Source organism: Scomber japonicus, chromosome 12 (genome assembly GCF_027409825.1).
Source record: "Scomber japonicus isolate fScoJap1 chromosome 12, fScoJap1.pri, whole genome shotgun sequence".
Classification (NCBI taxonomy): Eukaryota; Metazoa; Chordata; class Actinopteri; order Scombriformes; family Scombridae; genus Scomber; species Scomber japonicus.
The window spans coordinates 35,543,514-35,560,532 of NC_070589.1; the positions used below are offsets into that span (position 1 = coordinate 35,543,514).

General features: G+C 45.4%; 1 protein-coding gene across 1 annotated transcript; it reads right to left on the minus strand.

The window, feature by feature from the left end:
* Positions 1 to 1,323: 1,323 nt before the first annotated feature.
* On the minus strand, positions 1,324 to 16,241 carry adhfe1 (alcohol dehydrogenase iron containing 1). Its single transcript, XM_053330552.1, has 14 exons — positions 16,101 to 16,241; positions 14,186 to 14,223; positions 13,139 to 13,188; positions 12,564 to 12,617; positions 11,534 to 11,688; positions 10,535 to 10,731; positions 10,274 to 10,351; positions 9,880 to 9,985; positions 8,181 to 8,333; positions 7,735 to 7,833; positions 7,519 to 7,597; positions 7,203 to 7,299; positions 5,570 to 5,727; positions 1,324 to 1,566 (listed from the first exon to the last, which is right to left on the minus strand). The coding sequence occupies exons 1-14, from the start codon at positions 16,151 to 16,153 to the stop codon at positions 1,483 to 1,485; spliced, it is 1,401 nt and encodes a 466-aa protein (XP_053186527.1). The 5' UTR covers positions 16,154 to 16,241; the 3' UTR covers positions 1,324 to 1,482.
* Positions 16,242 to 17,019: the final 778 nt, after the last annotated feature.

The window sequence follows — 17,019 nt, forward strand, 5'->3', positions numbered from 1 at the left end:
CTTCTTTCATCTGCGTAATATTGCAAAAATTAGACATATCCTGTCTCAAAATGATGCTGAAAAACTAGTCCCTGCATTTGTTACTTCTAGGCTAGACTACTGTAATTCATTATTATCAGGCTGTCCTAATAAGTCTCTAAAGACTCTCCAGCTGGTCCAGAACCCTAACCCTAGAACCCTAACAAGTCTCTAAAGACTCTCCAGCTGGTCCAGAATGCAGCTGCCCGTGTTCTGACAAAAACTAGAAAGAGAGATCATATTACTCCCATCTTGGCTTCACTGCATTGGCTTCCCGTAAAATTCAGAATAGAATTCAAAATCCTCCTCCTCACCTTCAAAGCTCTTAATGGTCAGGCTCCATCATATCTCAAAGAACTGATAGTACCTTATGTACCTACTAGAAGACTGCGCTCCCAGCATGCAGGACTACTTGTGGTTCCTAGTATCTCTAAAAGTAGAACAGGAGGTAGAGCCTTCAGCTATCAGGCTCCTCTCCTGTGGAACCATCTTCCAGATTTGGTCCGGGGGGCAGACACCCTCCCTACATTTAAGAGTAGGCTAAAAACTTTCCTTTTTGATAAAGCTTATAGTTAGGGCTCTTTGAGCTCTTAACTTATGCTGCCATAGGCTTAGATTGCCGGGGGACCCCCCACCCCCATGATGCACCGGGCCTCTCTCTCCTCCTCCCTCTCTCTCTCTCTCTCTATCCATCCATCCATATCCATTAACACTCATGTTCTATTAATGCATTCAATAACCTAAACTTCTTCCCCGGAGTTGTCTTTCTGGTTTCTGGTTTCTGGCTCTGCTTTCTCGTCCTACAGGTAATCTGGGCCTGTAGACGTCCGGATGACGGATTCCAGTCCCGGACCATCTGGCTCCATTGTTGATTTTCATTGTGCTTCTCTCCTCTATCCTTCCTCTCTCTCTCCTCTCCCTCTCCTCTCCTTCCTCTATCCTTCCTTTCTCTCCTCTCAACCCCAACCGGTCGAGGCAGATGTCCGCCCACTTCTGAGTCTGGTTCTGAGGGTTCTTCCTGTTAAAAGGGAGTTTTTTCTCGCCACTGTTGCTCATGTGGGAATGTTGGGTCTCTTTAAAGTTAAAACCTGAAGAGTTCGGTTTAGAACCTGCTCTATGTGTAAAGTGCCTTGAGATAACTTTGTTGTGATTTGGCGCTATACAAATAAAGATTGATTGATTGATTGATTGATTGACTGAGCCAGCATCTGAAACCAGTTAAAACTCTCAATATGTTTATTTATCTGAACTTTAAGATGAAACTGAACCAGCAGACAACATCAACATGTAAATACATTTTTTATTTCCTCTAAAATCACAAAGTGAGGACGGACTCATGATGCTGTGGTGAGAAAGACAAGCAGCGACATCTAGTGGCTGTTAGAGGAACTGCAGCTCGTCACAGACCAGACCAGATCAGTTCAGAGGCTCACATTTAAAAAGGGTTTAGTGTTCATATTAAAATCAGTAGAGCTTCATGGAGGCTTCAAACAGGTGGCTCAGGTCCTCCTCCGTGTGCTCTCTGGGAGACAGTTTAGTCACTCGCTCCTGGAAGTAAGAAATAAATACGTTCAAACTTCAGGAACAAGACAATCCTTCAAAATGCACTTCATGTACCCTTACCCTTTACTAGGCGGTTATTAACGTGTAAACTAGGCGGTTATTAACGGGTAAACTAGGCGGTTATTAACGGGTAAACTAGACGGTTATTAACGGGTAAACTAGGCGGTTATTAACGGGTAAACTAGGCGGTTATTAACGGGTAAACTAGGCGGTTATTAACGTGTAAACTAGGCGGTTATTAACGGGTAAACTAGGCGGTTATTAACGGGTAAACTAGACGGTTATTAACGGGTAAACTAGGGTAAACTAGGCGGTTATTAACGGGTAAACTAGGCGGTTATTAACGGGTAAACTAGGCGGTTATTAACGGGTAAACTAGGCGGTTATTAACGTGTAAACTAGGCGGTTATTAACGTGTAAACTAGGCGGTTATTAACGGGTAAACTAGCCGGTTATTAACGGGTAAACTAGGTGGTTATTAACGTGTAAACTAGGTGTTATTAACGGGTAAACTAGGCGGTTATTAACGGGTAAACTAGGCGGTTATTAACGGGTAAACTAGGCGGTTATTAACGTGTAAACTAGGCGGTTATTAACGGGTAAACTAGGCGGTTATTAACGGGTAAACTAGGCGGTTATTAACGTGTAAACTAGGTGTTATTAACGGGTAAACTAGGCGGTTATTAACGGGTAAACTAGGCGGTTATTAACATTTAAACTAGGCGGTTATTAACGGGTAAACTAGGCTGTTATTAACGGGTAAACTAGGCGGTTATTAACGGGTAAACTAGGCGGTTATTAACATTTAAACTAGGCGGTTATTAACGGGTAAACTAGGCTGTTATTAACGGGTAAACTAGGCGGTTATTAACGGGTAAACTAGGCGGTTATTAACGGGTAAACTAGGCGGTTATTAACGGGTAAACTAGGCGGTTATTAACATTTAAACTAGGCGGTTATTAACGGGTAAACTAGGCTGTTATTAACGGGTAAACTAGGCGGTTATTAACGGGTAAACTAGGCGGTTATAAAGAGGTAAACTAGACGGTTATTAACATGTAAACTAGGCGGTTATTAACGGGTAAACTAGGCGGTTATTAACGGGTAAACTAGGCGGTTATTAACGTGTAAACTAGGCGGTTATTAACGGGTAAACTAGGCGGTTATTAACGGGTAAACTAGGCGGTTATTAACGGGTAGACTAGGCGGTTATTAACGTGTAAACTAGGTGTTATTAACGGGTAAACTAGGTGGTTATTAACGGGTAGACTAGGCGGTTATTAACGGGTAAACTAGGCGGTTATTAACGTGTAAACTAGGTGTTATTAACGGGTAAACTAGGTGGTTATTAACGGGTAAACTAGGCGGTTATTAACGTGTAAACTAGGCGGTTATTAACGGGTAAACTAGGCGGTTATTAACGGGTAGACTAGGCGGTTATTAACGTGTAAACTAGGCGGTTATTAACGGGTAAACTAGGCGGTTATTAACGTGTAGACTAGGCGGTTATTAACGTGTAAACTAGGCGGTTATTAACGTGTAAACTAGGCGGTTATTAACGGGTAAACTAGGCGTTATTAACGGGTAAACTAGGCGGTTATTAACGTGTAAACTAGGCGGTTATTAACGTGTAAACTAGGCGGTTATTAACGGGTAAACTAGGCGGTTATTAACGTGTAAACTAGGCGGTTATTAACGTGTAAACTAGGCGGTTATTAACGGGTAAACTAGGCGGTTATTAACGTGTAAACTAGGCGGTTATTAACGTGTAAACTAGGCGGTTATTAACGGGTAAACTAGGCGGTTATTAACGTGTAAACTAGGCGGTTATTAACGGGTAAACTAGGCGGTTATTAACGTGTAAACTAGGCGGTTATTAACGTGTAAACTAGGCGGTTATTAACGTGTAAACTAGGCGGTTATTAACGGGTAAACTAGGCGGCTATTAACGGGTAAACTAGGCGGTTATTAACGGGTAAACTAGGCGGTTATTAACGGGTAAACTAGGCGGTTATTAACTTGTAAACTAGGCGGTTATTAACGGGTAAACTAGGCGGTTATTAACGGGTAAACTAGGCGGTTATTAACGTGTAAACTAGGCGGTTATTAACGGGTAAACTAGGCGGTTATTAACGTGTAAACTAGGCGGTTATTAACGGGTAAACTAGGCGGTTATTAACGGGTAAACTAGGCGGTTATTAACGTGTAAACTAGGCGGTTATTAACGTGTAAACTAGGCGGTTATTAACGGGTAAACTAGGCGGTTATTAACGTGTAAACTAGGCGGTTATTAACGTGTAAACTAGGCGGTTATTAACGGGTAAACTAGGCGGTTATTAACGGGTAAACTAGGCGGTTATTAACGTGTAAACTAGGCGGTTATTAACGGGTAAACTAGGCGGTTATTAACGTGTAAACTAGGCGGTTATTAACGGGTAAACTAGGTGTTATTAACGGGTAAACTAGGTGTTATTAACGGGTAAACTAGGCGGTTATTAACGGGTAAACTAGGCGGTTATTAACGGGTAAACTAGGTGTTATTAACGGGTAAACTAGGTGTTATTAACGTGTAGACTAGGCGGTTATTAACGTGTAAACTAGGTGGTTATTAACGGGTAAACTAGGTGTTATTAACGGGTAAACTAGGCGGTTATTAACGGGTAAACTAGGCGGTTATTAACGTGTAAACTAGGCGGTTATTAACGTGTAAACTAGGCGGTTATTAACGTGTAAACTAGGCGGTTATTAACGGGTAAACTAGGCGGTTATTAACGGGTAAACTAGGCGGTTATTAACGTGTAAACTAGGCGGTTATTAACGGGTAAACTAGGCGGTTATTAACGGGTAAACTAGGCGTTATTAACGGGTAAACTAGGCGGTTATTAACATTTACACTAGGTGGTTATTAACGTGTAAACTAGGCGGTTATTAACGGGTAAACTAGGCGGTTATTAACGTGTAAACTAGGCGGTTATTAACGGGTAAACTAGGCGGTTATTAACGGGTAAACTAGGCGTTATTAACGTGTAAACTAGGCGGTTATTAACGTGTAAACTAGGCGGTTATTAACGTGTAAACTAGGCGGTTATTAACGGGTAAACTAGGCGGTTATTAACGGGTAAACTAGGTTATTAACGTTTAAACTAGGCGGTTATTAACGGGTAAACTAGGCGGTTATTAACGTGTAAACTAGGCGGTTATTAACGGGTAAACTAGGCGGTTATTAACGTGTAAACTAGGCGGCTATTAACGGGTAAACTAGATGGTTATTAACGTGTAAGCTAGGCGGTTATTAACGTGTAAACTAGGCGGTTATTAACGTGTAAACTAGGCGGTTATTAACGTTTAAACTAGGCGGTTATTAACGGGTAAACTAGGCGGTTATTAACGGGTAAACTAGGCGGTTATTAACGGGTAAACTAGGCGGTTATTAACGTGTAAACTAGGCGGTTATTAACGTGTAAACTAGGCGGTTATTAACGTGTAAACTAGGCGGTTATTAACGTGTAAACTAGGCGGTTATTAACGTGTAAACTAGGCGGTTATTAACGTGTAAACTAGGCGGTTATTAACGGGTAAACTAGGCGGTTATTAACGTGTAAACTAGGCGGTTATTAACGGGTAAACTAGGCGGTTATTAACAGGTAAACTAGGCGGTTATTAACGTGTAAACTAGGCGGTTATTAACGGGTAAACTAGGCGGTTATTAACGGGTAAACTAGGCGGTTATTAACGGGTAAACTAGGCGGTTATTAACGTGTAAACTAGGCGGTTATTAACGGGTAAACTAGGTGTTATTAACGGGTAAACTAGGCGGTTATTAACGTGTAAACTAGGCGGTTATTAACGGGTAAACTAGGTGTTATTAACGGGTAAACTAGGTGTTATTAACGGGTAAACTAGGCGGTTATTAACGGGTAAACTAGGCGGTTATTAACGGGTAAACTAGGCGGTTATTAACGGGTAAGTTAACGGTATTTTACGGTACCTGAGGAATGGTTCCCTTCACCAGAGCAGGAATGTCCTTCTTGCTGTAGCCGACAGCTTCCAGTCCGTCCTCCACCTTCAGGTCAAACAGGAACTGACGCAGCGTGTCGGCCAGGACGGCGCCGGCGTCCGCCCTCTTCACCTGCCGGATGTCAGCACCTGAACGTAAACACAGAGCCCGTTACCATGGAAACCTGGGAGTCAAATTCAAACTTTATCATCCAAAAAAAAGGTGTGAGGTGGACAGGTGTGTGAGGTGAAAAGGTGTGAGAAGTGGACAGGTGTGGACAGGTGTGTGAGGTGGACAGGTGTGAGAAGTGGACAGGTGTGAGAAGTGGACAGGTGTGGACAGGTGTGTGAGGTGGACAGGTGTGAGAGGTGGACAGGTGTGGACAGGTGTGTGAGGTGGACAGGTGTGAGAGGTGGACAGGTGTGGACAGGTGTGTGAGGTGGACAGGTGTGTGAAGTGGACAGGTGTGGACAGGTGTGTGAGGTGGACAGGTGTGTGAGGTGGACAGGTGTGTGCAGGTGTGTGAGGTGGACAGGTGTGTGGTGTGGACAGGTGTGGACAGGTGTGTGAGGTGGACAGGTGTGTGAGGTGGACAGATGTGGACAGGTGTGTGAGGTGGACAGGTGTGTGAATGGACAGGTGTGTGAGGTGGACAGGTGTGTGAGGTGGAAAGGTGTGTGAAGTGGACAGGTGTGGATAGGTGTGTGAGGTGGACAGGTGTGGACAGGTGTGTGAGGTGGACAGGTGTGTGAGGTGGACAGGTGTGTGAGGTGGACAGGTGTGTGAGGTGAACAGGTGTGTGAGGTGAATAGGTGTGGACAGGTGTGTGAGGTGAACAGGTGTGGACAGGTGAACAGGTGTGGACAGGTGTGAGAGGTGAACAGGTGTGGACAGGTGAACAGGTGTGGACAGGTGTGAGAGGTGGACAGGTGTGTGAATGGACAGGTGTGTGAGGTGAACAGGTGTGAGAGGTGGACAGGTGTGGACAGGTGTGTGAGGTGGACAGGTTTGAGAGGTGGACAGGTGTGTGAGGTGAACAGGTGTGGACAGGTGTGTGAGGTGAACAGGTGTGAGAGGTGGACAGGTGGACAGGTGTGGACAGGTGTGTGAGGTGAACAGGTGTGTGAGGTGGACAGGTGTGAGAGGTGGACAGGTGGACAGGTGTGGACAGGTGGACAGGTGTGCGAGGTGGACAGGTGTGTGAGGTGGACAGGTGTGGACAGGTGTGTGAGGTGGACAGGTGTGTGAGGTGGACAGGTGTGTGAGGTGGACAGGTGTGGACAGGTGTGTGAGGTGGACAGGTGTGTGAGGTGGACAGGTGTGTGAGGTGGACAGGTGTGCGAGGTGGACAGGTGTGTGAGGTGGACAGGTGTGCGAGGTGGACAGGTGTGAGAGGTGGACAGGTGTGTGAGGTGGACAGGTGGACAGGTGTGTGAGGTGGACAGGTGTGGACAGGTGTGTGAGGTGGACAGGTGTGAGGTGGACAGGTGTGTGAGGTGGACAGGTGTGAGAGGTGGACAGGTGGACAGGTGTGTGAGGTGGACAGGTGTGGACAGGTGTGTGAGGTGGACAGGTGTGAGGTGGACAGGTGTGAGGTGGACAGGTGTGTGAGGTGGACAGGTACCAAGGATCTCAGCAGCGTCCAGGTGACGCTCAGGACACATCGGAGCTGTGAAGTTGAAGACGGCCGGAGACGTGAGGACGACTGAGAGACCATGAGGCTGAGGACACACACACACACACACACAGACACACACACACACACACACACACACAGACACACACACACACACAGACACACACAGACACACACACACACACACACACACACACACACACACACACACACACAGAGTTCATGTTGAAGCTCAAAGTATGAAAAACGTTTATTAACTTTATTAAATCAGCATTAAAATATAAAGTGTAGTTTCGTGTCTCACCACTAGAGGGTGATCCACACTGTAACCTGCTGCTGTGTGAGTCTTCACGTTCCCAGCGATCGGATACGACATCCCATGACTGAAACACACACACAGTAACACACACAGTAACACACACACACACACAGTAACACACACACAGGGACATTACATTAATTATAATAAATTAGTTTTAACTGATTATATTTTATAATAAATAATAAATCAGTTTCTCACCACAGATGAACTCCAGCGTTCCCAAACCCGATGCCCGCGAACACACTGGCCAGATGCATGCTGGACCGAGCCTCCATGTCCTCAGGATCACTGACCGCTCTGCACACACACACACACACACAGTAACACACACACATACACACATACACACACACATAATTAAATAAATACATTAGGTTATCAGTAATGTTAACAATGATCTGGGTCTGGGTCTGGGTCCTGGCTGGGTCTGGGTCTGGGTCCTGGCTGGGTCTGGGTCTTGGTCTGGGTCCTGGCTGGGTCTGGGTCTGGGTCCTGGTCTGGGTCCTGGCTGGGTCTGGGTCTGGGTCTGGGTCTTGGTCTTGGCTGGGTCTGGGTCTGGGTCCTGGCTGGGTCTGGGTCTTGGTCTGGGCCCTGGCTGGGTCTGGGTCTGGGTCCTGTCTGGGTCTGGGTCTCGTGTGTTTTACCGTTTCATGTACTTGGCGACCACGTTGAGCGCGTGACGGGACCAGACGTCACTGATGGGGTTGCTGCCCTGGTAGGCGGGCCGGTTGATGGGGTTGGGGGGGCAGGGGCTGCGCTCGTTATACGGCAGCGCGGTGTACGACTCCAGAGCATGACTGCAGGAACACACAGTGTCACATCATACCTGTTACCATGGTAACCACCATTCACATCATACCTGTTACCATGGTAACCACCATTCATACTACACATAATCTGATTTATTAATGTTTTAATGATATAAACACACATAGTAATAATAATAACTAAGGGTAGCTCAAAGAGACCTCTTATAATGAACAAAATAAATGGTCTCATGTTGCCCTCGCCCGGACGTGGGTCACCGGGGCCCCCCCGTGGGTCACCGGGGCCCCCCCATGGAGCCAGGCCTGGGGCTGGGGCTCTGTGGCGGGCCTTCACCCATGGGACCCCGCCAAAGGGGTCGGGTGTGCTGTGAGCTGGGTGGCAGAAGCTAGCTCTAGGGACGTGGAACGTCACCTCTCTGGTGGGGAAGGAGCCTGAGCTGGTGGTCGGCCTCACCTCGACGCACAGCAAGGGCTCTGGAACCAGTCTGGAACCAGTCTGGAACCAGTCTGGAACCAGTCTCCTCCAGAGGGGTTGGACTCTCTTCCACTCTGGAGTTGCCACTGGTGAGAGGCGCCGGGCAGGGGCAATACTTATTGCCCCCCAGCTTAGTGCCTGTATGTTGGAGTTTACCCCGGTAGACGAGAGGGTAGCCTCCCTCCGCCTTCGGGTGGGGGGACGGATCCTGACTGTTGTTTGTGCCTATGGTCCAAACAGCAGCTCAGAGTATCCACCCTTCTTGGACTCCTTGGAGGGGGGGCTGGAGAGTCTCCCTCTGGGGATTCCCTCGTTCTGCTGGGGGACTTCAACGCCCACGTTGGCAGCGACAGTGAGACCTGGAGGGGTGTGATTGGGAGGAACGGCCCCCCCGATCTGAACCCGAGTGGTGTTCTGTTATTGGACTTCTGTGCTCGTCACAGGTTGTCCATAACGAACACCATGTTCAAGCATAAGAGGGGGGGGGTCCATATGTGCACCTGGCACCAGGACACCCTTGGCTGCAGTTCCATGATTGACTTTGTAGTCGTGTCGTCGGACTTGCGGCCGCATGTCTTGGACACTCGGGTGAAGAGAGGGGCGGAGCTGTCAACTGATCACCACCTGGTGGTGAGTTGGCTCCGATGGGGGGGGCAGGATGCTGGAGAGACTATGTCTCTCGGCTGGCCTGGGAACGCCTCGGGATCCCCCGGGAAGAGCTGGACGAAGTGGCTGGGGAGAGGGAAGTCTGGGCTTCCTGCTTAGGCTGCTGCCCCCCCGAGACCCGACCAGGATAAGAGGAAGAGGACGAGACGGTATAATAATAATAATAGTAATGATGATCATGATGATGATGATGATGATGATGATGTGGTCTCTGGGCTCCTGCTGGACTCTGACTGTCTCTAACAAACATTAACTAACCTGCTGAGGTGAGAACTCGTTAACTCAGTGTGTGAAAGGTTCACAGATCTGCTGAGGTCAAAGGTCACAAATATTCACACTGACTTCAAGCCTCCTGCAGACTGCTGTATGTTATATTATATTATATTATATTATATTATATTATATTACTGAACACAGACAGACAGACAGACTGACCAGAGCACATCAAAGCCGCTGTTAGCAGCGACTCTCGCCGGCATGCTCAGAGTATGAACCGGATCCACGATGCCCAGAGTCGGTCTGATGGCTCTGCTGGCGATACCTGGACACAGAGAACCAATCACAGCTCAGCTCAGAGCACCTGGACATTACACACTTGTTTACGATATATATATAAATAATGACTTGATGTTAATTGTAGATTCATATAATTACAGATTATTTTATTGTATATTTTATTTGCATTTATTTTTTATCACTTTGATCATTAAGCAGCTTCAGTATTACACCATCAGTAAAGTTTACTCACTAACAAACATCTGGAGATAAACTCCAGATTATAAATAATAATATTATAAATAATAATAATAATAAAACATGAGTAACAGACCTGTTTTGGCTTTCAGAGGTTCGTAGTCAAAGATGGCGACCCCGGTGGTCTCGCTGCCGGTCCCGGCCGTCGTCGGGACTGAAGAGGAAACAACGAACTTTTACAAACAATCAGAAACAAACTGAACGTGATCCATTTAATGAACAAAGTTAATTAAAATAACATTAATGAAAAATAACATTTGTATTTTATCACAAACTATTACGTAATGATTACTGATAATTGACTGACTGACTGATAATTGGCGGTTGCTATGGTTACCTGCGATGAGCGGCTTCAGCGCTCCGGTGATCGGCTTTCCTTTTCCGATCGGAGCGTTGACGAAGTCCAGGAAGTCGGCGTCTGGGTGACACGCGTACAGATTGGCTGCTTTACAGGTGTCGATCACAGAGCCGCCGCCCACCGCCACGAACACGTCGAAGGATTCCTTCTTAGCGAACGAGATCGCCTCCTTAAAACTGAGACACACCAAACATGCAGCCGTAAGATGATCGGTCAGAGTGAGCTTCACTGACTGTTACAAGATGCCTTCAAAATAAAAGTCTGATCAGCTTCTATAGATCTTCATCAGTTTGAGTTATTATAGTAACCATAGTAACCATAGTAACTATAACAGTGTGAGTTAGTCATATCAGTGATATCTGACACATTTACAGTGTGTTTAGCATCCGTCCTTCCTTCCTTCCTTCCCTCCCTCCTCTTAGTGTTTCCTTTCCTTTCCTTCCTTCCTTCCTTCCTTCCTTCCTTCCTCCCTCCCTCCTCTTAGTGTTTCCTGTTTCTCTGTGGTGGAAGTATAGCAACAAAAAGACTTTGATACTAAAAACACTGAAACACTGAAACATAGAAGATGAAGACTCATCTACTCTCCTCCTTTCTTTCTTTCTGTCCTTCTCCTACTTAATCTTTCTTTCTCTCTTCTTCCTCCTTGTCTTCCTTTCCTCCTCATACTTCTTCTCTTTCTCTTCTTCCTCCTTGTCTTCCTTTCCTCCTCATACTTCTTGTTCTCTTTCTCTTCTTCCTTCCTTTGTCTTTCTTTCTTTCTCTCTTTCTCTCTCTCCACCTCCTACTTGTTCTTCCTCTCTTTGTCCTCCTCCTCTCTTTCCTTCCTTCATTCATTCCTTCATTCCTTTCATCCTTCCTTCATACCGTCCTTCTCTCCTTCCATCCTTCCTTCATACCTTCCTTCTCTCCTTCCTTTATTCCTTCCTTCCTTTCATCCTTCTTCCACACACACACACACACACACACACACACACAGACCTGCTGTCCGTCGGCTCCACTCGAACGTTGTCGAAAACTTTGAAGTTGACTCCGTTGGTGACCAGAGACTCCAGGACGGACTGCACCGGCGGCAGGCGGGACAAGTTCTTATCGGTCATCAGGCACACGTTACGAGCTCCGAGGTTCTGCACGTCCTGCAGGAGAACCCGGAGAACATCAGAGAACGTCAGAGAACGTCAGGGAACGTCAGGGAACGTCAGGGAACGTCAGAGAACAACATCAGGGAACGTCAGAGAACAACGTCAGGGAATGTCAGGGAACATCAGAGAACGTCAGAGAACGTCAGGGAACGTCAGAGAACAACGTCAGGGAATGTCAGGGAACGTCAGAGAACATCAGGGTACGTCAGAGAACGTCAGAGAACAACGTCAGAGAACAACGTCAGAGAACAACGTAAGAGAACAACGTCAGAGAACATCAGAGAACAACGTCAGAGAACAACGTAAGAGAACAACGTAAGAGAACAACGTCAGAGAACATCAGAGAACATCAGAGAACAACGTCAGAGAACAACGTAAGAGAACAACGTAAGAGAACAACGTCAGAGAACATCAGAGAACAACGTCAGAGAACAACGTAAGAGAACAACGTAAGAGAACAACGTCAGAGAACATCAGAGAACAACGTCAGAGAACAACAGGGTACGTCAGAGAACATCAGAGAACAACGTCAGAGAACAACGTAAGAGAACAACGTAAGAGAACAACGTCAGAGAACATCAGAGAACAACGTCAGAGAACAACGTCAGAGAACAACAGGGTACGTCAGAGAACATCAGGGTACGTCAGAGAACAACAGGGAACAACGTTAGAGAACGTCAGAGAACATCAGGGAACGTCAGAGAACGTCAGAGAACATCAGGGAACAACGTCAGAGAACAACATCAGAGAACATCAGAGAACAACGTCAGACAACAACGTCAGGGAACATCAGAGAATGTCAGAACCGTAGATCTCAGTTAATCATTGACAGGAGGAAGATGATGATGATGATGATGAAGGTTGGTTACCATGCCAATCTCTCTGCTGACTCCTTCTCCGTATCTGATGTTGGAACTCGCCATCTGCCAAAAACAAACCAACCAATCAATCAACCTCCAGCCGACCCCTGACCCTGACCCCTGACCCTGACCCCTGACCCCTGACCCTGACCCTAACCATAACCATAACCATAACCCTGACGCAGATAAAATAAAATAAATAAATAAATAAATACATGAAAACATAAAGTCAAAAATATTTTAAATGAATAACTGAATATTTCCTGATTAAAGTTATAGAATAAAACATGTTTTTAAACTTTTCTATATTTTTGATGAAAACATGTTTGACTCAAAGTAATGAAATGATGAAACTACATTCAAGTTTTTTCTGGACTTTAAATCTTATAAAAGTGAAATAGTGCTAAAGTTTAAAGTTTAGAGTCCTCCTGACTAGTTTTAGTTTAGAAAAGAAGTTCAGTAGAACCACAGAAACAGAAAGAGCTTCAATAATAAATAATAAATAATAAATAATAAATAATAGTCTCACAAAATAAATAAATGATGTAAATCTGATGTAAAGAGTTTTAAGGTTGTGTTTTTACCTCGAAGGCGTAGTCGGTGCTGCGGACGGTGCACGTCTCTGCTGCAGCTCCTTCAACAAGAACATTCATCATCAAATATTCAGATTCACTCGCCTCGCTCTAACTGACACGTTACCATGGCGATGACTGCTTAGTGACAGACGTTACCATGGCGATGACTGCTTAGTGACAGACGTTACCATGGCGACGACTGCTTAGTGACAGAGACGTTACCATGGCGACGACTGCTTAGTGACAGACGTTACCATGGCGACGACTGCTTAATGGCAGACGTTACCATGGCGACGACTGCTTAATGGCAGACGTTACCATGGCGACGACTGCTTAATGGCAGACGTTACCATGGCCACGACTGCTTAATGGCAGACGTTACCATGGCCACGACTGCCTAATGACAGACGTTACCATGGCGATGACTGCTTAATGACAGACGTTACCATGGCGATAACTGCCTAATGGCAGACGTTACCATGGTGATGACTGCTTAATGGCAGACGTTACCATGGTGATAACTGCTTAATGGCAGACGTTACCGTGGTGATGAGTGCTTAATGACAGACGTTACCATGGCGATAACTGCCTAATGGCAGACGTTACCATGGTGATGACTGCCTAATGTCAGACGTTACCTTGGTGATAACTGCTTAGTGACAGACGTTACCATGGTGATAACTGCTTAGTGACAGACGTTACCATGGTGACGACTGCTTAATGACAGACGTTATCATGGCGATGACTGCTTAGTGACAGACGTTACCATGGCGATGACTGCTTAATGACAGACGTTACCATGGTGGTGAGTGCTTAATGGCAGACGTTACCATGGTGATAACTGCTTAGTGACAGACGTTACCATGGTGATGACTGCTTAATGACAGACGTTACCATGGTGATGACTGCTTAATGACAGACGTTACCATGGTGATGAGTGCTTAATGGCAGACGTTACCATGGTGATGAGTGCTTAATGACAGAGACGTTACCATGGCGATAACTGCTTAGTAACAGACGTTACCATGGTGATAACTGCTTAATGACAGACGTTACCATGGTGATGAGTGCTGGAGTGGATGGGACATCTGCACCTGTTCACACAAACAAAAACATTTATCAATAACTTCTGAAACTGATTTAAACATTTATAACATCACAGAGTTTATTATTAAAGCTTCTCTTAAAGTAACTAAACATTATTATTAAAGCTTCTCTTAAAGTAACTAAACATTATTATTAAAGCTTCTCTTAAAGTAACTAAACATTATTATTAAAGCTTCTCTTAAAGTAACTAAACATTATTCCTTTCTCATAATATTACAGTGACCAATCATATCATCCGGTCTGACCACGGCTTCCACCTGCAGCCGCTCCCACGGGGGCGGGGTTGGGGGGGGGGGGGGGGGGTATAGGAGGGAGGAGGGAGGAGGAGAGGGTATAGGAGGGAGGAGGGAGGAGGGGGGGTATAGGAGGGGGGGGGGCACGGGAGTCATAACATTAACGTTGGAACGTTTCTCACACATCAGAGTTCAGAGTGTCAGCTGCTCGTTGATCAGATATCAGTTAAACAGCTCTGAGTTCATGAAGTTTATGAATTCAGGTGAAGAGTTACTCTGAAGGCCGTTTGTGTCATAAATCACAAGCTAAACGTGTGACTGTTAGCTTCCTGTCACGTTGCTTTTCACAATAAAGCTCAGTGATTATAAGTGTTGGTAAGATGATGAATCCATAAATGAGTTAAACTAGATTTAAAAGCAGCATCAGGTTTGTTAAAATGTACATTTAGTATGGAAGGAAGGAAGGAAGGAAGGAAGGAAGGAAGGGAGGGAGGGAGGGAGGAAAGAAGGAAGGGAGGGAGGAAGGAAGGAAGGAAGGAAGGAAGGAAGGAAGGAAGGAAGGAAGGGACTGAATTCAGACTGAACTCCGCAGCAAGACATCATGGAGGTTACGCCCAGTTCAATATAATCAATATATTAAAAAAAGATCAATAAGAGAGATTTGAAATGACATTTGACCCATTTTATACCAAAAGACTGAATGCTCCTGAACATGTCAAATGGTGTAACCACAAAATGTCAAATGGTGTAACCACAAAAGAATGATAGATATTAAATATGTGATCAGCTACAGTGTGTTTAAGTGGACTTATACTAATAATGACTTCATTTAAAACATGTAAATGTTTCCTGGTCTCCATGGTAACCAGATGAAATGTAATATTTAGAACAATAGTATTCCATTAGCTTTATTTAATATAAAAGTTATAATGTAAGATCATGCCACACTAGTTGATATGGTGTTAGGTAGGAAGGAAGGAAGGAAGGAAGGAAGGATGTAAGATCATGCCAAACTAGTTGATATGGTGTTAGGTAGGAAGGAAGGAAGGAAGGAAGGAAGTAAGATCATGCCAAACTAGTTGATATGGTGTTAGGAAGGAAGGAAGGAAGGAAGGAAGGATGTAAGATCATGCCAAACTAGTTGATATGGTGTTAGGTAGGAAGGAAGGTAGGAAGGAAGGAAGGAAGGAAGGTGTTTTATTGACTATTTACTGTTTTTATGGTTACACCACTTAGACATTTTTACCATAATCCTCTAATATATTCTCTCTAAATGGATTAAAAGCAGAAATTTGATGCTGGGTCCACAAAAAAAGAATGTGTGAAGTTATTCATACGTTTATTTTCACATTTTAACCCTTTAAACTTTGACCTGCATGAGGAGCTGCAGTGTTTTACTTTTCTCTGAACTTTTAGAAGTTTCACAGAACTTTGATCACGTGATTAAACTCTTTATATTTTAACTTTAAACTCTTTCTAGTCTTTCTTCTCTGCAGCCCAACCTGCAGCTCGCGGACCAGACCTGCTCTGACTGAAAAACAAGTGACGTCACCGCAGCTCGTGCAAGTGAACTCAGAAACGTTTCCGCCGTTAAATGTTTTTTTTAAAGTGTGCACGCGAGTCAAACTTACGCCGCCGTCGCGAGCTGCCGGAGCAGGTGAGCCACTCGGTCCCGTCCCGCCATGCTGCTGTCTGCCTGATCCTGATGATGATGATGAAGATGAAGATCTCACCGTGAGAGGAAGGTCACACTCTTATAGGCTGCAACAACATCCGGCTGGACATTTCAAAATAAAACTCAAAGTCAGTGTGAAACGGAGCTCCTGAACGTTTTACTTTGAAACTCATGAACAGGTAAGTCACACCTGGACAGGAGCAGATATTCCTTTATTAGTCCCACAGAGGGGTGATATACAGTATTACAGCACCACAAATAGAAAGAATAAAGAACAATAAATAATAAATAATAAACACAAACGACAAATAACTAAAGAGTAATATCGGAGTAGTTTTATCTGCGGTAATTGAACGTTGCTTAAAAACAGTAAATAGTCAATAACACTCTTTAAGCTGAAAGGTCTTGACCCCATGGTGGTTAGGGTTAGGGTTAGGGTTGGGGGGGGGGGGGGGGGGGCAGATGGAGCGTAGAGCTGGTTGGCAGAGGAGGATCGGAGAGTTGGAGAAGGTGTGTAGATGTGAATAAGTTCAGAGAGATATGATGGAGCCAGGTTGGGAAGGGTCAGGGTTAGGGTTGGGGGGGGGGGGTGATGGTGATGGTGCCAGGTTGATAAGGGTCAGGGTCAGGGTTGGGGGGGGAGGGTTGATGGTGCCAGGTTGTGAAGGGTCAGGGTCAGGGTTAGGGTTGGGGGGGGGGGGTTTAGGGTTGGGGTTGGGGGGGGGGGGTGATGGTGCCAGGCGGGCGTAACCTCCATGCTGTCTTGCTGCGGAGTTCAGTCTGAATGATTTATTAATTCATCATCTTACCAACATTTATTATTACTGAACTTTATCCAAAATACTGATATTACACATTAAAGTACAGTTAGTGAA